Here is an 18774-nt window from a genome sequence, read left to right as displayed (position 1 = left end):
TCATTGGAAGGATGCATGTTAGAGCTGAAAAATTAAGATACAGAAAAAGGCATACTTCAAAAGCTGCACGTACTTTGTTGCATCTGTTCTGCTGGCATTTTGGACATCATAAATACTAGCATTAATTGCCTCTGTGACTGCAGAAAATACACGTTTCTTCATGCAGCTGTTTCTTGCAAAATACCAGGGAAGATGATAGATTTGGTCCATTAAGTTCAGCCTGTGCTATAAGTTGGTGTCGTGGTTTAAGCCCAGCCGGCAACAAGAACCACGTAGCTGCTCGCTCACTCTCTCCCTTCCTCCCCCCACTCCCAGAGGGATGGGGAGGAGAATCTAAAGAACAGTAACTCCACAGGTTGAGATAAGAACAGTCCGGTAACTAAGGTATAACACAAACCTCTACTGCTACCACCAGTAATAATAATGATAAGGGAAATAACAAGGGAAGAGAATACAGCTGCTCACCACCCGCCAACCAATACCCATCCTGACCCGAGCAGTGATCTAGCCCTTCTGGGTAGCTGCCCCCAGTTTATATACTGGGCATGATGTGCCGTGGTATGGAATACCTCTTTGGCTAGTTTGGGTCAGGTGTCCTGTCTCTGCTTCCTCCTGGCTTCCCCTCCTCCCTGATGGAGCATGAGACTTAGAAAGTCCTTGGTCAGAGTAAACATTACAGAGCAACAGCTAAAACCATCAGTGTTATCAACGCTGTTTTCAGGCTGAGAGTCAAAAACACAGCACTGCACCAGCTACTAAGAAGGAGAAAAATGACTGCTACTGCTGAACCCAGGACAGTTGAGTGCAGTGGAGGATACATGCTGAAATTTGTTGAATTTGTACTGAAGCCTCAGGTACAAAGTAGTATATTAGACTGCATATCCACTGAAGGCATGTTGCCTTCATTTAAAAATCATTTTTAAAATATCCTCTAGTAGCTGAAGTACTAAAGTAGTTGAAGAACTGAGGGAGTACAGTCTTTGTTCATCAAAATTGAAATTTCATCTGGGGCATATGCTAGTATTCATCTAAAGTACAGTAGTCTCTGTGTGACATCAATACATACTTCCCTAACATCTGTAGCTGAAAAGTAAGAACACTAGAAAAAGAAATAATCTGGCCTTTTAAAAAAGTTTTTAATTAACTTGCTTTTACACACTTTGGTTTGTGTTGTGTGGTGGTTGAAGATTTTGCGTTAAATTCCTTCTGTATTTTATTTCAGACACATCTGCTGCTTGTAATCTGAGGCACAATACTGTTTTTAATTTATCTCCTCTTGGAACACTTCATTTTTTTCCTACAATGGATGCATTTACACGTGCAGCCCTACTTGTCTGGGCTATAGGTAGAGGCTTTCAGAAGTCTAGAATGTCTCCTATTTTCACTGACCTCCACTGCCTCCAAGAGATTACTTAAATGCTCTTTAATAATTTCTTCATTTTCTGTAATATTTGGTCTTCATATTTGTGCAGCTTGGCAGGTGAATAGAAATGCTGATGCTTTGAAGTTTTCTCAAAGATCTGCTCAAATACTTCTTTCCTTCCAAGTGGCAATATACGAACATTTGTAACAGCAGGAGGAAAAGTAGCGTTTTCCTTTAAGCTGTGCCTTATAATAACTGCAATATACAATTTAGAGGGCAAATGGAACTGGTTTCAAAATTTGTCTCCTTAGTACTACCTTTTTGGAAGATTAATCCAAATAGCTATAGCAAGGGTTTCATATATTCAGGGCAATGTATAAAGTTTCCAAAAACTTTAGAAGTAAATTTATCTGTTGGCAGCCAGCAGTGGTGATGTTCAAATGTTCAGCAAAGATTTACTGTAGTTATTAAGTTTCTGATGAATAGTATTTAGAAGCTGTAAACCAGCATATTAGCAACTTAAAATCAATTCAGAAAGTAATTATTTGGAGGCATAAATCTGTTGTTTTGCTCAAAACGGCCACGGTGGTTTTCAGTGTTGCCTTAGTTGCCCTGCAGAAGTGCAGGCATCCATAACAGAACTGATGGTGTTTATGGGTTTAAACTAGGGCCTTTTGTATTACCAAAAGAGTGGAGATTTCTGTCTTTTAGTATAGTGTCATTGTGAGTTTCCAGTATTTATTACATGGTGTGAAAGAGCAAAGTTCACAAACGGTAATAGTGAGCAAAGCTTTATATCTGAATGAAAAATGCTGGGAAATAATTACAGAATCACAGAATCGCTGAGGTTGGAGGGGGCTTCTTAAGATCATCTTGCCCGACCTCCCTGCTCAAACAGGATCAGCTGGAGCAGGTTGTCAAGGCCTGTGTCCCTTGGGTTTTGAGTATCTCCAGGGATGGTGACTCAATGATTTCTGTGAGTGACCTGTTCCATTGAGGATGAGAGACAGATGACATGAATGGAATCAAGAGAAATGCAGGCTGTAGATAAGGAAAACCTTTTTAATCATTAGAAGGCAGTGGAAGCGTTTGCCAAGAGAAGTTGTGTACGTCTCCTTGCTGAGAGGTTTTCAAGACTGCTGGGTAAAGCCCTGAGCAGTGTGGTATTCTGTCATAGCTATCCCTTCTTAGAGCATGAAGTAGTATTAGAGACATTGTGGGGACCCTGCCCACTTAAGTTAAGCTTTCATAACTTGATCCAGTTATTTTCCTGAATGTATTTATGGGAGGAAAATGTTTACTTTTTAGTAATCATTTGTTTTAACCGATTACCCTCAAACAGTTGCATATGCTGTGATTCAGTAAGAAATGCTACTTTTTTTAGTGGGGAATGAAAACTGTTTAAACAGAAAAATGGGAAAGTGAATTCTCTTTTTAAATAATTGCACACATGACCCTTTATTTCATAAAGCATCTTAAGCTCTCCCTCTTCCAGTGTGGCACAAATACCATAATGAAGAAGCAAATTCAGTAGGTAGCTCAGACTACAGTAGAGAAATCGCCATGTAGGTCCTACCATTTCTTTGCTGCAGAGAATTTTAAACTGTCAGGAAAGGCATATTCAGCATACTTGTCTGTGTGCATGTGTACGCTTCATCAGTTAATCATCATCTGTGCCTGAAGCTTGCATCTGTCTTTAATTAAAGTCAGAAAACTTGGTAATATTTAACACATATATAGGTTTATTTTTGAAGCTTGGTTAGTGAACATCAAATTCAGTCAATTGCCTTTGTACTTTACAGTCTTTTTCTTTACAATCCTTTAATAAAGAGAAGCCTATCACAATTTCCTCAGTAATAATTTTAGTGTATCTCTTATCAGTATCTTAGTGTTGGTCATGATATGTATATTCAAATAAGACTTAACCTTTTAATAACGCTGGTTTTGGAGCTGTGATGCTTTGTTCCCTTTTTATCTTTGCTGAATTAATTTTAAAATAATGCTTTCCTTTCCAAAAGATGCAGCTGTGAGGTCCATCTGTTCATCAGAAAATTTGTGCTTCATCTTTTTTTAGACAAACTTCACAGCCTGAAAGAAGTATGGCTACAGTGCTTGGGATGGGGAGGGGTTGGTCGCTCTTCCCCATAGGTTTTGTGACCTTAAGAATCATGAAAAATGGGCATGTGAGATGTAGTTGAGCTAGGTTTGATAAGGGTAGGGACTGCTTGAGCTTCTATTTATAGTTATGCTAAAATAGCTCAGTCTTGGCTTGCTGGGAGACTGAGAAAATGAAGTAAAAAAATTAGTTAACATTTCTAAGCATTTACATTACTTCTTTTCAACATGCAAAAATTCAGTGAGTAGAATTTGAATATCCAGAGGAGCATTCATTCTTATCTTTTCCTCCTTCCTTCACTAATTCACTGCAGTATATGCTATTAATTTCTCTGCTTCTGCAGTCAATAAAATATGCATGCTGTAGACAACAGCTTCCTTCATTAACCAGTCTTAGTCTTTTGACAGGAAATCCATTTTTTTTACTTAACAAGGAAGGGGTCTGGTTAGGAATTGTGTCTCCATGATGTTTCAGTGGGCTGCCACCCAGAAATACTTGAGTTAAGGTGGCTAGCAATAGGGCTGTAGCTCCATTGGCTTAACACTTCCTGCTTGGCAGTTGTCAAATAACCTGGATAAAACCTCTGTCTGATGTAGATGCAAACTCTTGGGGTGCTTAAGAGCCCAAGTAGCATTGTGTCATTCTACGATAAGCAACATAGGCATACCTTGTATGGGGTTATGTAACTGATTTGTAGCCTGATGTAGAGGAGCAGAGGAGCTAAACTACAATTGTACATCACTTGTACAGTGTTTCAATGGAGGTATTTCTAAATGTGATCTCTGCTCAGTAAATACAGTTGTTGGCTGTGAAAATGCAAACATAATGTTATATGTGCTCACTGCATAATGCTTTCCCAGAGACTTTTATCTTATAACCTGGTTTTTGAAACTTACTCTAAGAGTAGTAACAGAGGGCTTTGTCAGTGTTTCATATATTCTTGGTAAATAGTCTGTTATTGAATGAACTTCTTTGTTCTAGCTCAAAATGTTAACTTGTTCATAGGTACTCCTTTTCTCAGGCCTGGACTGCCAAAAATGTAATTTGTAACTGGGGAGAGAAGTGGCCAATACAAAATAATTTCATCTTTTTCACCTTATATTAAATCAGAAATCAATTAAAAAAAATAAAAAACAACAACAACAAAAACCCCACCAACCAAAAAAACCCTGAAACCCCACAAATCACATGAGTACAAGTAGAAGAAATTGATGCAGTTGTCATTGGCTTAGGGCTGTATGAGTTACAAATTAATCTTTTGTCTATGCATACTGGGTGTCTTGTGAAACTTTCCTTTTGAGTATATCCCTCTTGAAAAGGTTCTAGATCACAGAAGAAATTGTTTCCAAAGTTTGCATATGTGATGAGATTTTAATCTAAGTTTCTAAACTTCGAGTGAAGCACAAGCCTCACCAGTAGTCCTTGAGGTTATTTATTAAATTTAGGAGTGCGGTGAACAGAGCGGGTCGAGGCAGTTTGCGCGGCAGTTCACGCGGGCAGGCGAATGGTGAACAGTCGTCGTATGACTGGTGCCCGGTCTGGGAGCTCTGCTCTGGCTGCCCCGGCGGTGGCAGAGCTGACTAGAAGGGAGGCTTCAGTGCAGAGCTCAGAGTGTAGAGCGTGCCTGCACTGGTCTTGTGAGGGAAAGGTGTACAATGGGCAGGGCTGCACTCGGTGCTCCCTGGTGGAGGTCCTCCTGCAGCAGGTGGCTGAGCTGTGGGATGCTGTTAATAGACTGCGAGATGTTAGGGAAGCTGAGAGGAAGCAGGAATGCTTGCTCCCGGCCCAAACTGTGCAGGGGCCTCGAGCTTCCCCTCTAGCTCATGGAGGAAAGAAGGGGGCCCTTAACCCAGGAAGCTGGGAATTAGTGACAGATAAAACCAACAAAAAAATGAGGAAAAGGACAATTAAAAGCAAGGGGCTTCCTCCTAAATCTGTTGCCCCCACGCAGAACCGCTTTGCTGTCCTGCAGGAGGCTAATGAGGAAACTCACTTGCAACCGGAAACAGCCGGCTGAGGCACTGGTAAAGAAGATCTGTACTGGTGCTGCCAGGAAAAAGCGGTGGGTTGTAGTAGTAGGGGACTCTACTTTGAAAGGGACAGAAGCACTTGTCTGTTGGCCTGACCCGGTCTCAAGGGAGGTGTGTTGCCTACCAGGAGCACGGATCAGCAATGTGGCAGAGAGGCTGCCTGCTCTAGTTAGTTCCACGGACTATTACCCATTTCTAGTGATACATGTGGGTGCTAGGGATATAGATAGATAGTAGACTGGGGAACATAAAGAAAGACTACAGAGCCCTGGGAGAGGTGGTTATAGGGGCTCTGGAGCTCAGATTGTCTTTTCATCAATTCTCCAGGATACAGGGGAGGACCTAAAAAAAGCTAGGAGGATTAACCAGGTTAATAAATGGTCAAAAGGGTGGTGTCATAGTCAGGGGTTTGGGTGTCTTGAGCACAGGACCCAGGTTTGTAGGCCAGGTCTAGTGGGGGCTGGTAGACCTGGTCTGAGAGCAGTTTTGGTAGGAGGCTCGCCAGACTGGTCAAGGAGGCTTTAAACTAGATGTGTTGGGGGAGGGGAGCATCATTCCATCCCAACACACCCAGTCTGTTGCCAGCATCTATAATAAATGCTTGGAGCAATGTAGAGATATTCCAGCCGCTCCAGCCAATGAGCCAGCTTCATTTGGAGCTCGGCTCAGATGCCTCTATACAAGTGCCTGTAGCATGGGGAACAAACAAGAGGAATTAGAGATGTGTGCACGTCTATGGGGGTATGATATAACAGGCATTGCAGAAACATGGTGGGATGGCTCCTATGACTGGAGTGTTGGAATGGAAGGTTACAGGCTTTTTAAAAAAGACAGGCCTGGCAGGCGGGGAGGGGGAGTTAGTTGCTCTTTATGTTAGGGATAGGCTGGAGAGTATGGAACTCTGTCTGGGGACAGGTGATCAGTTAGCAGAGAGTTGGTGGGTCAGGGTTAAAGGAAAAATAGCTATGTGAGACATTACTGTGGGGATCTGTTACAGACCGCCTGATCAAGGAGAACCTGTCGATGAAGCACTCCATAGACAGATAGGAAAAGCCTCACGCTCGCAGGCCCTTGTTCTCATGGGTGACTTCAACCACCCTGACATCTGTTGGAAGGACAGTACGGCCCGGCACAAGCAATCCAGGAGGTTCCTTGATTGTGTAGAAGACAACTTCCTTCTGCAAGTAATAGAGGAGCCGACAAGGAGAGGTGCCATGCTTGACCTCGTGCTCACCAACAGGGAAGGGCTGGTTGGAAATGTGATGTTCCAGGGCAGCCTTGGATGCAGCGATCACGCGATACTTGAATTTGAGATCCTCAGGACAGTGAGAAGAGCGTGCAGCAAGCTCACTGCCCTGGATTTCAAGAGAGCAGAGTCTGGCCTCTTCAGGAACCTGCTTAGTAAGGTTCCATGGGATATAGCCCTAGAGAGCAGGGGGGCCCAAGACTCTTGGTTGATGTTCGAGGATCACCTGCTACAAGCTCAGGAGTGTTGCATCCCAACTAGAAGGAAGTGCAGCAGGAGGGCTGAGATAGCTCCTTGGATGGATAAAGAGCTACTGAGGAAAATACAAATGAAAAAAAGAGACCTACAAAATGTGGAAGCAAGGACAAGAGGCCTGGGGGATGTTGTCCAGGAAGCTAGGGACCAGGTTAGGAAAGCTAAGGCCCAGGTAGAATTAAACTTGGCTAGGGATGTTAAGGATAACAGGAAGGGATTCTACAGGTACGTAGCAAATAAAAAACAGACTAGGGACAACGTAGGCCCCCTCAGGAAGCTCTCGGGACAACTGACTACACAGGATTTGGAGAAGGCTGAGGTTCTGAATGACTTTTTTGCCTCGGTCTTCACTGGCAAAGGCTCTGACCAAACCACCCAAGTCTTGGAAGGCAGATGCAGGGACTGTGAGAATGAAGACCTTGGGTCCACTGTAGGAGAGGATCTGGTTTGAGACCATCTTAAAAACCTGAACGTGCACAAGTCCATGGGACCTCATGAAATCCATCTGCAGGTCCTGAAGTAGCTGGCAAATGAAGTTGCTAAGCCACTGGCCATCATATTTGAGAAATCATGACAGTCAGGTGAAGTTCCTGACGACTGGAAAAAGGGAAATATAACCCCCATTTTCAAGAAGGGGAAAATGGATGACCCAGGGAACTACAGAGCAGTCAGTCCCACTTCTGTGCCTGGCAAAATCTTGGAGCAGATTCTCCTGGAAGGCATGCTAAGGCACATGAAAATCAACGAGGTGCTTGGTGAAAGCCAGCATGGCTTCACTAAGGGGAAATCCTGCCTGACCAATTTGGTGGCCTTCTATGATGGGGCTACAGAACTGATGGACAGGGGTAGAGCAGTTGATGTCATCTACCTGGACTTGTGTAAAGCGTTCAACACTGTCCCACACAACATCCTTGTCTCTAAATTGGAGAGACATCAATTTGATGGATGGACCACTCGGTGGGTAAAAGAACTGGCTGGATGGCCGCACACAAAGTTGTGGACAATGACTGAATGTCTGGCTGGAGACCAGTAACGGGTGGTGTCCCTCAGGGATCAGTGTTGGGACCGGTCTTGTTCAACATCATTGTCAGTGACATGGACAGTGGGATTGAGTGCATCCTCAGCAAGTTTGCTGATGACACCAAGCTGTGTGGTTCGGTTGATACCCTGGAGGGAAGGAATGCCATCCAGAGGGACCTTGACACGCTTGTGAGGTGGGCTGATGCCAACCTCATGAAGTTTAACCATGCCAAGTGCAAGGTCCTACACCTGGGTCGGAGCAATCCCAGGCACAGCTACAGGTTGGGCAGAGAAGAGATTCAGAGCAGCCCTGCAGAGAAGGACTTGGGGGTGTTGGTTGGTAAGAAAATGAACATGAGCTGGTAGTGTGCACATGCATCCCAGAAAGCCAACCGTATCCTGGGCTGCATCCAAAGGAGCGTGACCAGCAGGTCGAAGGAGGTGATCCTGCCCCTCTGCTCTGCTCTTGTGAGACCTCACTTGGAGTATTGTGTGCAGTTCTGGTGTCCTCAACATAAAAAGGACATGGAACTGTTGGAACAAGTCCAGAGGAGGGCCAGGGGACTGGAGCACCTCCCATATGAAGATAGGCTGAGAAAGTTGGAGCTGTTCAGCCTGGAGAAGAGAAGGCTGTGTGGAGACCTCATAGCAGCCTTCCAGTATCTGAAGGGGGCCTATAGGGATACTGGGGGGGGACTCTTCATTAGGGACTGTAGTGGTAGGACAAGGGGTAATGGGTTAAAACTTAAACAGGGGAAGTTTAGATTGGATATAAGAAGGAAATTCTTTCCTGTTAGGGTGGTGAGGCACTGGAATGGGTTGCCAAGGGAGGTTGTGAATTCTTTGTCCCTGGCAGTGTTCAAGACCAGGTTGGACAAAGACTTGAGTGATATGGTTTAGTGTGAGGTGTCCCTGCCCGTGGCAGGGGGGTTGGAACTAGATGATCTAAAGGTCCTTTCTAACCCTAACCATTCTATGATTCTATACCTTCCTATCCAGATGAGTAGGCCATGTGGAAATAAATATGCATATGTTTATTTAAATATACATGATTTTCTTTTCATTCCTTTTAGTTTGTAAGCTTGGAGACTAATAAAATGAAATTGAGCTAAAAAAAACCTGTGCCAGGCATTCACTCTAGAAAGCTCTGCTTCTCCCCAATGAGTGACACATTTGTCTTCTGTCTGCAAATCTGGAAAATTTATTTAAATGTATGCTTCCTCCTTCCTTTACATAGAGTTAATGTAGACAAGAATTAGGCACTGAAAGAATAAATTCAAATTTGATAGAAGAGTCATAGTTGAGAGCTTTATGAAAACCTGTCTTTTTCTTACAAATACAAGAAGACTTATCATAGTATCTTTTACTTCTAGTTGATATGAATTTACTATTGTAAGATACAGTATGTAGATTAAACCTTTGAAGCATCCTTTGACTGTCTGAAGAACTGTATGTGAATTGGGAGATATTAATTCTGGTTAGTCAATTTGCATTAGGAAGTGGAATTTCTGCATTCTTATGCCTCAGAATGCGTGCTGTTTGCCACAGAGATCAATTGGCATGTTTTCCCCCACTTTTGCTTTTTGATATGGGATTCAAATGACAAGCTAGTTCCTCTGAGTATGGGGTCATAAGCATAGTTGGATTAAATTGTTCAATGCATGTACACAGCAGACCAGGCTGCTCCTACTGACTCTTGCTTGAGGCTTTAAGCTTCCTATGGTTATGGAGATGTTCTTTGAAAACTGACTGTGGAAATTAATTCTACCTGCATGTACAATCCCTGTCACCAAAGCCAGGGGCTGGAGTGGAGTGTGGCTTGTTGTAATCTCATTTTCTGTTACGAGTCCCAGCTCAGACTCGTTTCTGTTGTCACTTTTTCCTAAGAATCCCTTTATTTCAACGCCTTGCCTCAACTGAGAGCCTGCTGCTCAGTTCCTCCTGTTCTGTCTGGAGGCTGTAGTCGGTGTATGTTTCTTGTCATGTGTATGTTCTTAGATGGTTTTGTTAACTGCCATAGTCAACCATGCCCATCTCTTACTGTCCTCACAAAAGCAGATCCTTTTGTGTTGTGACGATAATTTAAAATTTTACCCAGATGGGTCTTTGAATATCGAAAAAAGTGTGACTTCTGAAAGAGAAGGAGGTGCGCAGTAGAGCTCTTTGAAATTAGTATGTTCTTACCAGTTTTCTCTGAAAGATGGGATGAGAGAGGCAAAAGAGAGCCAATTAATTTTCTACTGAAGGAGAAGCACATATTTGCTTTTTATTGGGCACTAAGGTATTCAACAATAAGGAGCATTCCTGACAACGTGGTTTATGCAGTTTATTCACTCTAGTCCTTAGTTCTTGTATTGCCTCAATTAAATCTAAGTTATACAGGTCTTCCCCCACTCCCTTTCTCCCTACCCCCATAACCTCTATCAACATTTCCAGAGCAGATTTGCCAGAGAGGAGATGGGAGGCTCAAAAGGCAATATTTGATGAAGTATTTAGATTGGGCAGTCTCCAGACTCCTTAGTTCCATCTTTTTCTTGTTTGATAGAACCTTATCTTTTAAGTAAAACTTTCCTAAGTGAGCATTTAACATCTTCAGCTTTTATTCCTGCTGTTCGAATATAAGATAGCTTTCTAAAAGAGCTAGGTGGGTTTGCCCCAGGAAAGAAAAAAGTGAAATTGTTTTAAAAATTGCTACTTGAAAATCCATGTGTATCTATGTTATTCTGAAAGGTAATTAGAATTAAGCCTGGAAACAATGTATCTCCTGCTTTTTTTCATCAGACCACAGAATACCAGGTTGGAAGGGACCTCAAGGATCAGCTGGTCCAACTTTTCTTGGCAAAAGCACAGTCTAAGACAAGATGGCCCAGCACCCTCTCAGCTGAATCTTGAAAGTGTCCAACATTGGGGAATCCACCACTTCCCTGGGGAGATCTTTCCAATGGCTGATTTGGCTTGTGAAAAATTTTCCTCTTCTGTCCAGTTGGAATCTTCTTGGAGCAGCTTTTACCCACTGCTCTCCTTGTCTTTTCCATGTGACTCTTTGGAAAAAGAGAGTTTCCATCTTTGCAGTCACACTTTAAATACTGGAACATGGTGCTAGGGTCTCCCCTGAGCCTTCTTTTCCTTTCTTTTTCTTTTTTCTTTTTTTTTTTTTTTAATACAAATGAGTAACCAAAAGCTGATTGGATAAACAAAAATAGGGTCTGTAATACATTTACCAAAGTGTTTGCCCCCCGGCTTTAAATGGTCTTTGAATAAATCGTATTGTTTGAAAGTGCACATATGAATATCTAAGGTGTATGTAGGTCAATATGTTGCTTAGAGTTTCAGAGCTGTTTTCACATGGGAGCAAATAGTAGCATTTCACATTAAACAGAAATTATGCTTGAAGCTGGCCCATGGCTTGCATAATAAATGTAAAATATTGACATTAAAGTACTACAGGAAGTACTCAAGTATTACTGTCTGTTCTTCTGAAATAAAGCAGCTGACATAACACCTGTTGGGAGATGCTCTTGATCACTTTTTGAAAAATAACAGTTGGGCATGTTCTGAATTTTTCTGCTAGGTGAATGTAAAGCAGTGAAACACCATGAAGCATGTAAATGTTGCTCTAGTTTCTAGTTACCATATACTGCTTTGTTGAAGTTTCTTAAAGTTTTCTCTTGTAATTGGTTAAAATAAAGGGGTACTTAACAATATGTATTATTTTTTATTTATTCAGCTACTTAGAAACCTCTTCCCTTTAAGATGGGGAACTGGCTACACTGGGGCAGTACAGAGATCCACGCTGTGTTCAAACATAAAGAATCCAGGGCTAGTAAAGGTACCTTATCCTAACTTACATGTGCCTTTTTGGTTTTCTTTCTAATATTGGGTCTATGCTATTTATAGCTAAGAAGACTCTTGCCGTGATGGCTGTGCCATGGGAGAAGGCAACCATCAGATGCACAGCAATAGGAAGCTGTTTCTGAAGGCAGCTGATCACCTAGGGTGCAAGTCTGCCTTTGTGAATTTTTTTAACTCTGCATGTTGATAAAGATGTTCGCTGCTTTCCAAGAATGCTAAAATGTACTCAAGCAGTTTTTATGCTAGAATTTGTGAATTTGGAAATACCCTGTCTAGTTGCAGGAAGCTTGAAAGTAGTTCTTGTGAAGCTTGATGTTGTAATGTTGCTCCTTGCAGTTTCTCCTTGATGCTGAAGTTTAAGTAAGTGTTTTATTTTTTTCATTAGATCATTCTAAGATAGGCAGACTCCTGAAAGGGTTGCATAAGAAACAGCTTATTAACATGGAGATATATAAGGAATGTCTTCTATGCACGCCTCTGTTGGCATCAAGTGCTGGAATTGCAACCGGTAGTTGAGATGCATGCTTTGACCTGAAGGAAGCTTTATATTTTTAGTCAGATTATTTATGAGAACCGAAGTGCTAACCTGATGTCCCTTAAAAACAATTTACATAACTGTTAAAATGTAAAAAAAGCTTATTATTATAACACTTGCAGTATTTATGCAGCACCATTGGGTAGAAATATGTCTACTTCTGCAAATACTATTGCTTTCATGCCTGCATTAAGGGTCATGAATCTGTAACTGGGAATTGAGAAAACATAAAAGAAGGCAGTTGCCTCTGCAGCTGATCTAGTCAAGGTACAGGACATACCTAGTCAGAGGAAGATGTGGTCTATTTACAGGTTGATTTGGTGACTTTATGTAACGTGTGATTGCTAAAAACACTTTTATCTGCTATAAAATAGAAAAAATATTGCTTCAAAATCTGAAAGCGTAAAGTGTCATTTTCCCTCCTACTCATGGTTCCACAGAAGATTCACTTCTTGAAAGTGAGACGTATGGTTAAACCAGTTTTTTTTAAAAATGCAGTCATTTGACATACCCTGCTGTGGTTAAAATGCGGCGCACAAGAGGATTTGATTGTTCAAAAGTCAGGTTTTGAAAACATGGAAAGAATGGCCAGAAATTTTTTTCTTGGGATGGAATTTCTAGGAAGAATTGAAATGAGAAAGTAGGTGTTGAGAAATGCTGTTTGTTCTGTTACTCTGCAGTGTTTCATAATAGCTTTCATTATAAAGGAATGAGGAAAGTTAAGGGTAAATTCCTGTGTGGGAGAAGGGGCATATAGGCTTTCTAATTCACTTGATATATGCTGCTATGCAGCATGAGGAGCATGGCAGTACACAAGGCTTGTTCTAATGCTTTTAGCTTGTTAGGAGATTTCAACAGAAGGGATTTTTTAGTATGCCTGTGTATGTGTCTGAGCATGGATTTGTAACTCGGCATGAGTTTAAAGGAATACAGTTAAAAACAAGAACAGTATTGATTTTTCACTACTAAGGTAACACTACAAGGTAAGAATGTATAGTCAAACACTGGAAAATTGAAAGAATGACCATTTACCTTGTGAAAGGATATCATAACTCGTCAATGGTGCCTCCTTTTGTGCAGCCTAAACTGGCACACATCCACCTCTGCAAGCTTGCGCCTAGCTGATGTAATCTCAGGTAAGGGCTGCTGCACACGAGCCCAAATGCATAAGAACTCTGTAATAAGTGAATATACTGATCCTGATGTCTAATGAAAGATTTGCTTTGTTCAACTCTATTTTAAATGAGAGAATTGAAGCACAGAGTTATAACAAATTCTCATCACTCAGTGACTTCACAGGACAAGACAGCTAGGATGGTGGGATTATCTGACTACTCGTCAGCATTGTTCGCTCTCATCCAAGCTGCTGCATCTCTCTCTGTGAAGCTGTAGATAGCCAGGAAATCCTCCACTGAGGGTACTGGACAGGCATGATATATTTTGCATTGTAGGATAAACTTCCCATTGCAGTACGTTGTGGTGCCAGGTTGTTGTTAGCATATGCTAACAACATCCGTCTACACTTAGTGCTGGAGTGTAGTATGTCAGAACTGGTTGTAAAGGACTGCTGGGGATGGACAGAAGTGTCCCCAAGGTAAGAGCTGTCTTGAAAGCAAATTTTTGGTTAAAAAAAAATGGAACTACGTGTTCATTTTAAAAAGTGATATCTTCTTATACAAGCATTGTAAAATTTGGAGTTGGTTGGTGTATGTATAAGGGCTGAAAACTTCCTCTGAAAGAGAGATGAAATAAAGAATCATGAATGAGTTGTTTGTATTATATTGGAAAGATTAGGCATACCTTACCTTTTATGCTTGTTTGGGTTTTTTAAATCTTGAAGTAGTAGCAAGACTTGAAAGGAATGTGCTGGGCCTGGATTAAAGTTGATCATGGTTCTAAAAATTTGGATAGATCCTTTATTCCCATCTTTCAAACCAAAAAAAGGTTCTTTTTCCAGTCTGTCCACTTGTTCTCAGTAGACATAGTTGGTTGCTTAACATATCTAAAGTTAATGTTGTGGTGGTTCCCAGAGTTTTTGTTATGTATGCAAGTCTACTTTGGTCAGTACTTACTTTTTGTTTTTGTTTTGTCAACAGCCATGCAGCAGGTCCTGGATAACCTTACTGATCTGCCAACATCCACAGGTGCTGAAGAAATAGACCTGATTTTTCTTAAAGGCATTATGGAAAACCCTATTGTAAGATCACTTGCTAAGGTATTTAAACTTGCTGCTTTGAGTAGAATCTGGAAATATTTTAACTCTTAAATTACTGTGTTGAACACTGAGTATGGATTGGCATACTCATACATATTAACAATGGCCTTTATGTATGGTGCATCTTATTAAAAAACTTGAAGGTGAAGATACGGTATAATGCAATTTCTGTGCACGCTAATGTATTTTTAGATGGAAGATTCTCGAGAAAAGAAAAATTCAGAGACTCCAGAAATAACGTGGTAATGTTATTTATGACGAAAATGTCAAAATAGTTGAAATTAGAAGCAGTTGGTTTTAATATAGTCTTGTGACCACTGTTGTGTGCAAAACCCATACACTTACTGACTTAGCATTTTTTCCAAAGATGAAAATTGAGACCAATAACTTTCTTCCATGGCATAAGCAAGTTTCCTTTTTGTTTTTGGCTCAAAATGACTTTTCTGATCAGCCCAGTGAAATAATCTTTCCATGCCCTATCCTGGATCTGAGAAAGTAATACTGGTACCTTGTCAGCTCCCTGAGACATCAGCTATCCTTAGATTTTGTATTGCATTATGAAAATCTTGTATTTATAGATGGCAGTCATAATTATGAGTATGTAAGGTGATATTGTCACCATGACAGATATTTACAGAAAATCTTTGGATTCTATAATTCAAATTACAGAAGCTGATCTTACCAGTAGGAGATGCAGTCACTATTGCTCAGAACTTACATTCTTAATCTTCATTAAATAAGATCCTTTCATGAGGAAAAACCAGTTCACTTAAATATAGCTGTCTCGTTAATATGAGTAGACATCTGAAAGCAATGCCCTCTAGGCAGGCATGAAATACTCTGTAAAGCTAAAGGATTGTTGTGCAGCGATTTTACTCAGTATAAAGCTCTGGAAAGGAAAAATCTCACAAGAATTCATATAACAATTTAGTTCTATTTAGCTTAAAAAAAATTGGTTGTAAGTGGAAGACATTGCATAGTAATAAACTTAGAAATAATGGAAGTGTCTCATCTGCTAGTGTGATGACTGCAGAGGGAAAGATTTGTATACTAAATTGGCCAGAGTAAATTAAAGTATTTTCTTTCTTAGAGTTGTTTCCATCTTCGGTATCTGCTGCATAGAGCATCCTTAATTTAGTATTTATCATGAAGAAAAAGTTAATTGCAAAGCATTTGTTTTTTTATATCAATAATTTTTGTTGTAATGGCCAAATACAATTATATGGAATTTAATGACTAGCAGATGTAAAAAAGTGCTTGTAATGGAAATAGGTTCTTAACTATGAACTTGCTTGATCTAGAATGCTGAAAGGTTTTAATTGTGTTCATGTGGCATGACCACACTCATATTTTCTTTTGTAATTATTTTGGAATCGTACCCAGAATCTCAGTCCCAACCAGTGGAGCTAAATAAGGACAAGATCAACATGACAGCACATTTCATGAAATGTTTATCTTTCATATACATCCATTTGTCACTAAAAATTTGTAAATCTTGTTTTCCTATTAGAAGAGCTAGTTTTAACAGAATAGGCAATTCTCAGGACACTGAGATGGTCAGCTCATTTAAACAGATTCATTTTGGACCAGGCCAGAAATGCAAATGTTTTTTATTTTCCTTTACTAGTGAGTTATTATGACTAATCATTATGTAAAGTATTCCAAAAAGGACAAAAAGAAACTTGGCGAAATGTGCCGTGAGCCATACAAGCTTATTTTTTTCTTTTTAGTCCTTAAAGATATAGAGCCAAGCAATAAGCATAGTAGTAAGTTTATAATACTTTGCAATGCAAAGTTTGGCTAATCTTTTAAAACTGTCTTAAGTTCATTTCACACCTTTTTCTGTCTGGAGTAAAGGCATCATGGTAGAAATTACAGATTTTTTTGGGATAGGATTCTTTCACTGTACCATTCTACTTTTCATGAGGTGGTAGGGGAAATCGTGATCACTGTAAAATGTATGATTTGCCTGTCACTTACTGGCATTTATAGAATCATAGAATAGTTTGGGTTGGAAATGGACCTCTAGAAATCATCTAGTCCAAGTCCCCTGCAGTAAGCAGGAACACCTTCCACTACTAGGTAGGTTGCTCAGAGCCCCATCCAACCTGGCCTTGAATGTTTCCATGGATCTACGACCTCTCTGGGCAACCTGTTCCCATGTTTCACCACCCTCATTGTAAAGAAATATCTTCCTTGTATCTAGTCTAAATCTACCCTCTTTTCAGTATAAAACAGTTACTCCATGCCCTATTCACTACAGGCCCTACTGAAAAGTTTGTCCCCATCTTTCTTCTAAGCCCCTTTCAGCCTGCAAGCTGCTCTAAGATCTCCCTGGAGCCTTTTCTTCTCCAGGCTGAACAAGCCCAACTCTCTCAGCCTGTCTCCATGGGAGAAGGTGCTCCAGCCCCCTGGTCATCTTTGTGGCCCTTCTCTGAACCTGCTCCAACAGGTCCATGTCTTTTCTATGCTGAGGTTTATGTCTGATCTTAAACTAGCCTTTAGAATTGTTATGCTCTTTTGAAAACAGTTGTTGAATTTGGAACATGCATGACTTTTACTCAGTTTTGGTACTGAACTGTCTTCTCAAAATTCTCTTCTGGAATGTTAATTATTCTTTTGACCTCAAAACTTTTATCTTCTTTTCCGCAGTCACACTTGCTTTTAGTAGTGTAGCATAGTCTGCAGCATGCCAGGTGGGTGCCTATCCCGGACCAAGGAAACATCTTAGGAGTAATCTATAAACATTTAGTCCAGTTTTTAGGATGTCAGATTGTTGGAGGCAAAAGCCTTACTGTTTGAACATTTGGCAAGTATAATAAATATTGAATGCATCAAAAGACTCAATTCCGTATCACTATTTCTGAAATGAAAAATAATGGCACTGTTAGGTATTCTTTCTTCTTTTTTTTTTTCCTTTTTTCTTAATTATTCATACCATTCCATAACCTGCTACTCCAGCGTATCCCAGAATCAGAGTTTGTTCATTTTTAAAGCTTTCAGTTCCCCAGCATATACATGGCCTTGATTTTGGAATGGAGGGTGAGGATATTTGAATTTAGATTATACTCTGTTAGTGGTAGTATTTTAAAGAAAGTGAGTGAGAAAAAAGATGACCCATATTCTCTGATCTTACAAAGGTTTTGCAGTTGGAGTATGTTTAAAATTCAATAGGTTTGTGTTTTGGCTTGCTATAAAAGAAGTTAACTTTCATAGAAGGGTATTGTTTACTGTATGTATTATGTGCAAAATAGCATTCCCTTATTAAGGAGAATGTGTGTAGGTGCCAAGCTTCCCATGACTTTGTAATCATGGTCATTTGGTTTGTGCGTGTTGGTGTTGGGGAATGTTGGAAATGTCTCTATGTTAAGTTAGCCTCCAAGTGTTTTGATCATCAGTCCTGCAGAAATACCATTTTGTAGACATGAAGTAGAATTTAATACTCAGATGATTTCAGGAAAAAAAGGTTTCTGGTTTTAGCAAAATTTTATTTTAACGTGTTTTAATGCACTAAGAAGAAATACATGTGTGCACATACCTTCAGATTATAGATATGGAAAGTATAGGTACATGAATCCCACATATATTGTTATTTTTTGTGTTTTCACATGCCAAAGGAATTGTTCTTTTTTGAACTTCTTGTTACGGTGTTGTACTCTTAATTGAGTGCATTGAGAATCTTAGTTATTTTTGGCCTCCTCTTGTTCCCGAATTTTATGATCACAGCACTGTAAATTTTATGATACAACACAATAAATAAGCTTTATGAGATATTTCTCTTGTTTCTCAAAGCTCCTACCTTTCAATGAATTGAAGTATCTGCAGTGTGTAGGAAAGGATTATGTCTGCAGCAGTAGCTCTAGAAAGAGATTGAAAGCTATCACAGAATCCCAGAATGGTTGAGGTTGGAAGGGCCCTCTGGATAGCATCTGCTCCCACTCCCTTGCTCAAGCAGGGTCCCCTGGAGATGGTTGTTTGGGACCATGGCCAGATAGCTTTTGGGTATCTCCAAGGAGGGAGACTCTAACCTCTCTGGACAACCTGTGTCAATGCTCAGTGACCCTCACTGTGGAGAAAGCGTTTCCTGATGCTCATCCAGAGTTTCCTGTGTTTCAGTTTGCGCCCGCTGCATCTTCATGGAA

General features: G+C 40.5%; 1 protein-coding gene across 2 annotated transcripts in view; it reads left to right on the top strand.

The window, feature by feature from the left end:
• PALS2 (protein associated with LIN7 2, MAGUK p55 family member) overlaps nucleotides 1-18774 on the top strand; it is a 63509-nt gene that overhangs the window by 20193 nt on the left and 24542 nt on the right. The window contains exon 2 of one of the 2 annotated variants that reach the window (XM_057420427.1): nucleotides 14514-14632. In XM_057420427.1, coding sequence (XP_057276410.1) covers nucleotides 14516-14632 — 117 coding nt within the window. In that variant the 5' untranslated portion in view covers nucleotides 14514-14515. Of the gene's footprint in view, nucleotides 1-14510; nucleotides 14633-18774 lie in introns of both variants that reach the window. The other variant, XM_057420428.1, reaches the window with a different exon arrangement.

Source organism: Pezoporus wallicus, unplaced genomic scaffold, assembly GCF_028554395.1.
Source record: "Pezoporus wallicus isolate ANWC-B61680 ecotype Strahan unplaced genomic scaffold, APGP_CSIRO_Pwel_v1 contig_5441, whole genome shotgun sequence".
NCBI classification, from domain to species: Eukaryota; Metazoa; Chordata; class Aves; order Psittaciformes; family Psittacidae; genus Pezoporus; species Pezoporus wallicus.
Note: the sequence above shows the minus strand (reverse complement) of the source record. Positions and strands in the feature narration are given on the sequence as shown.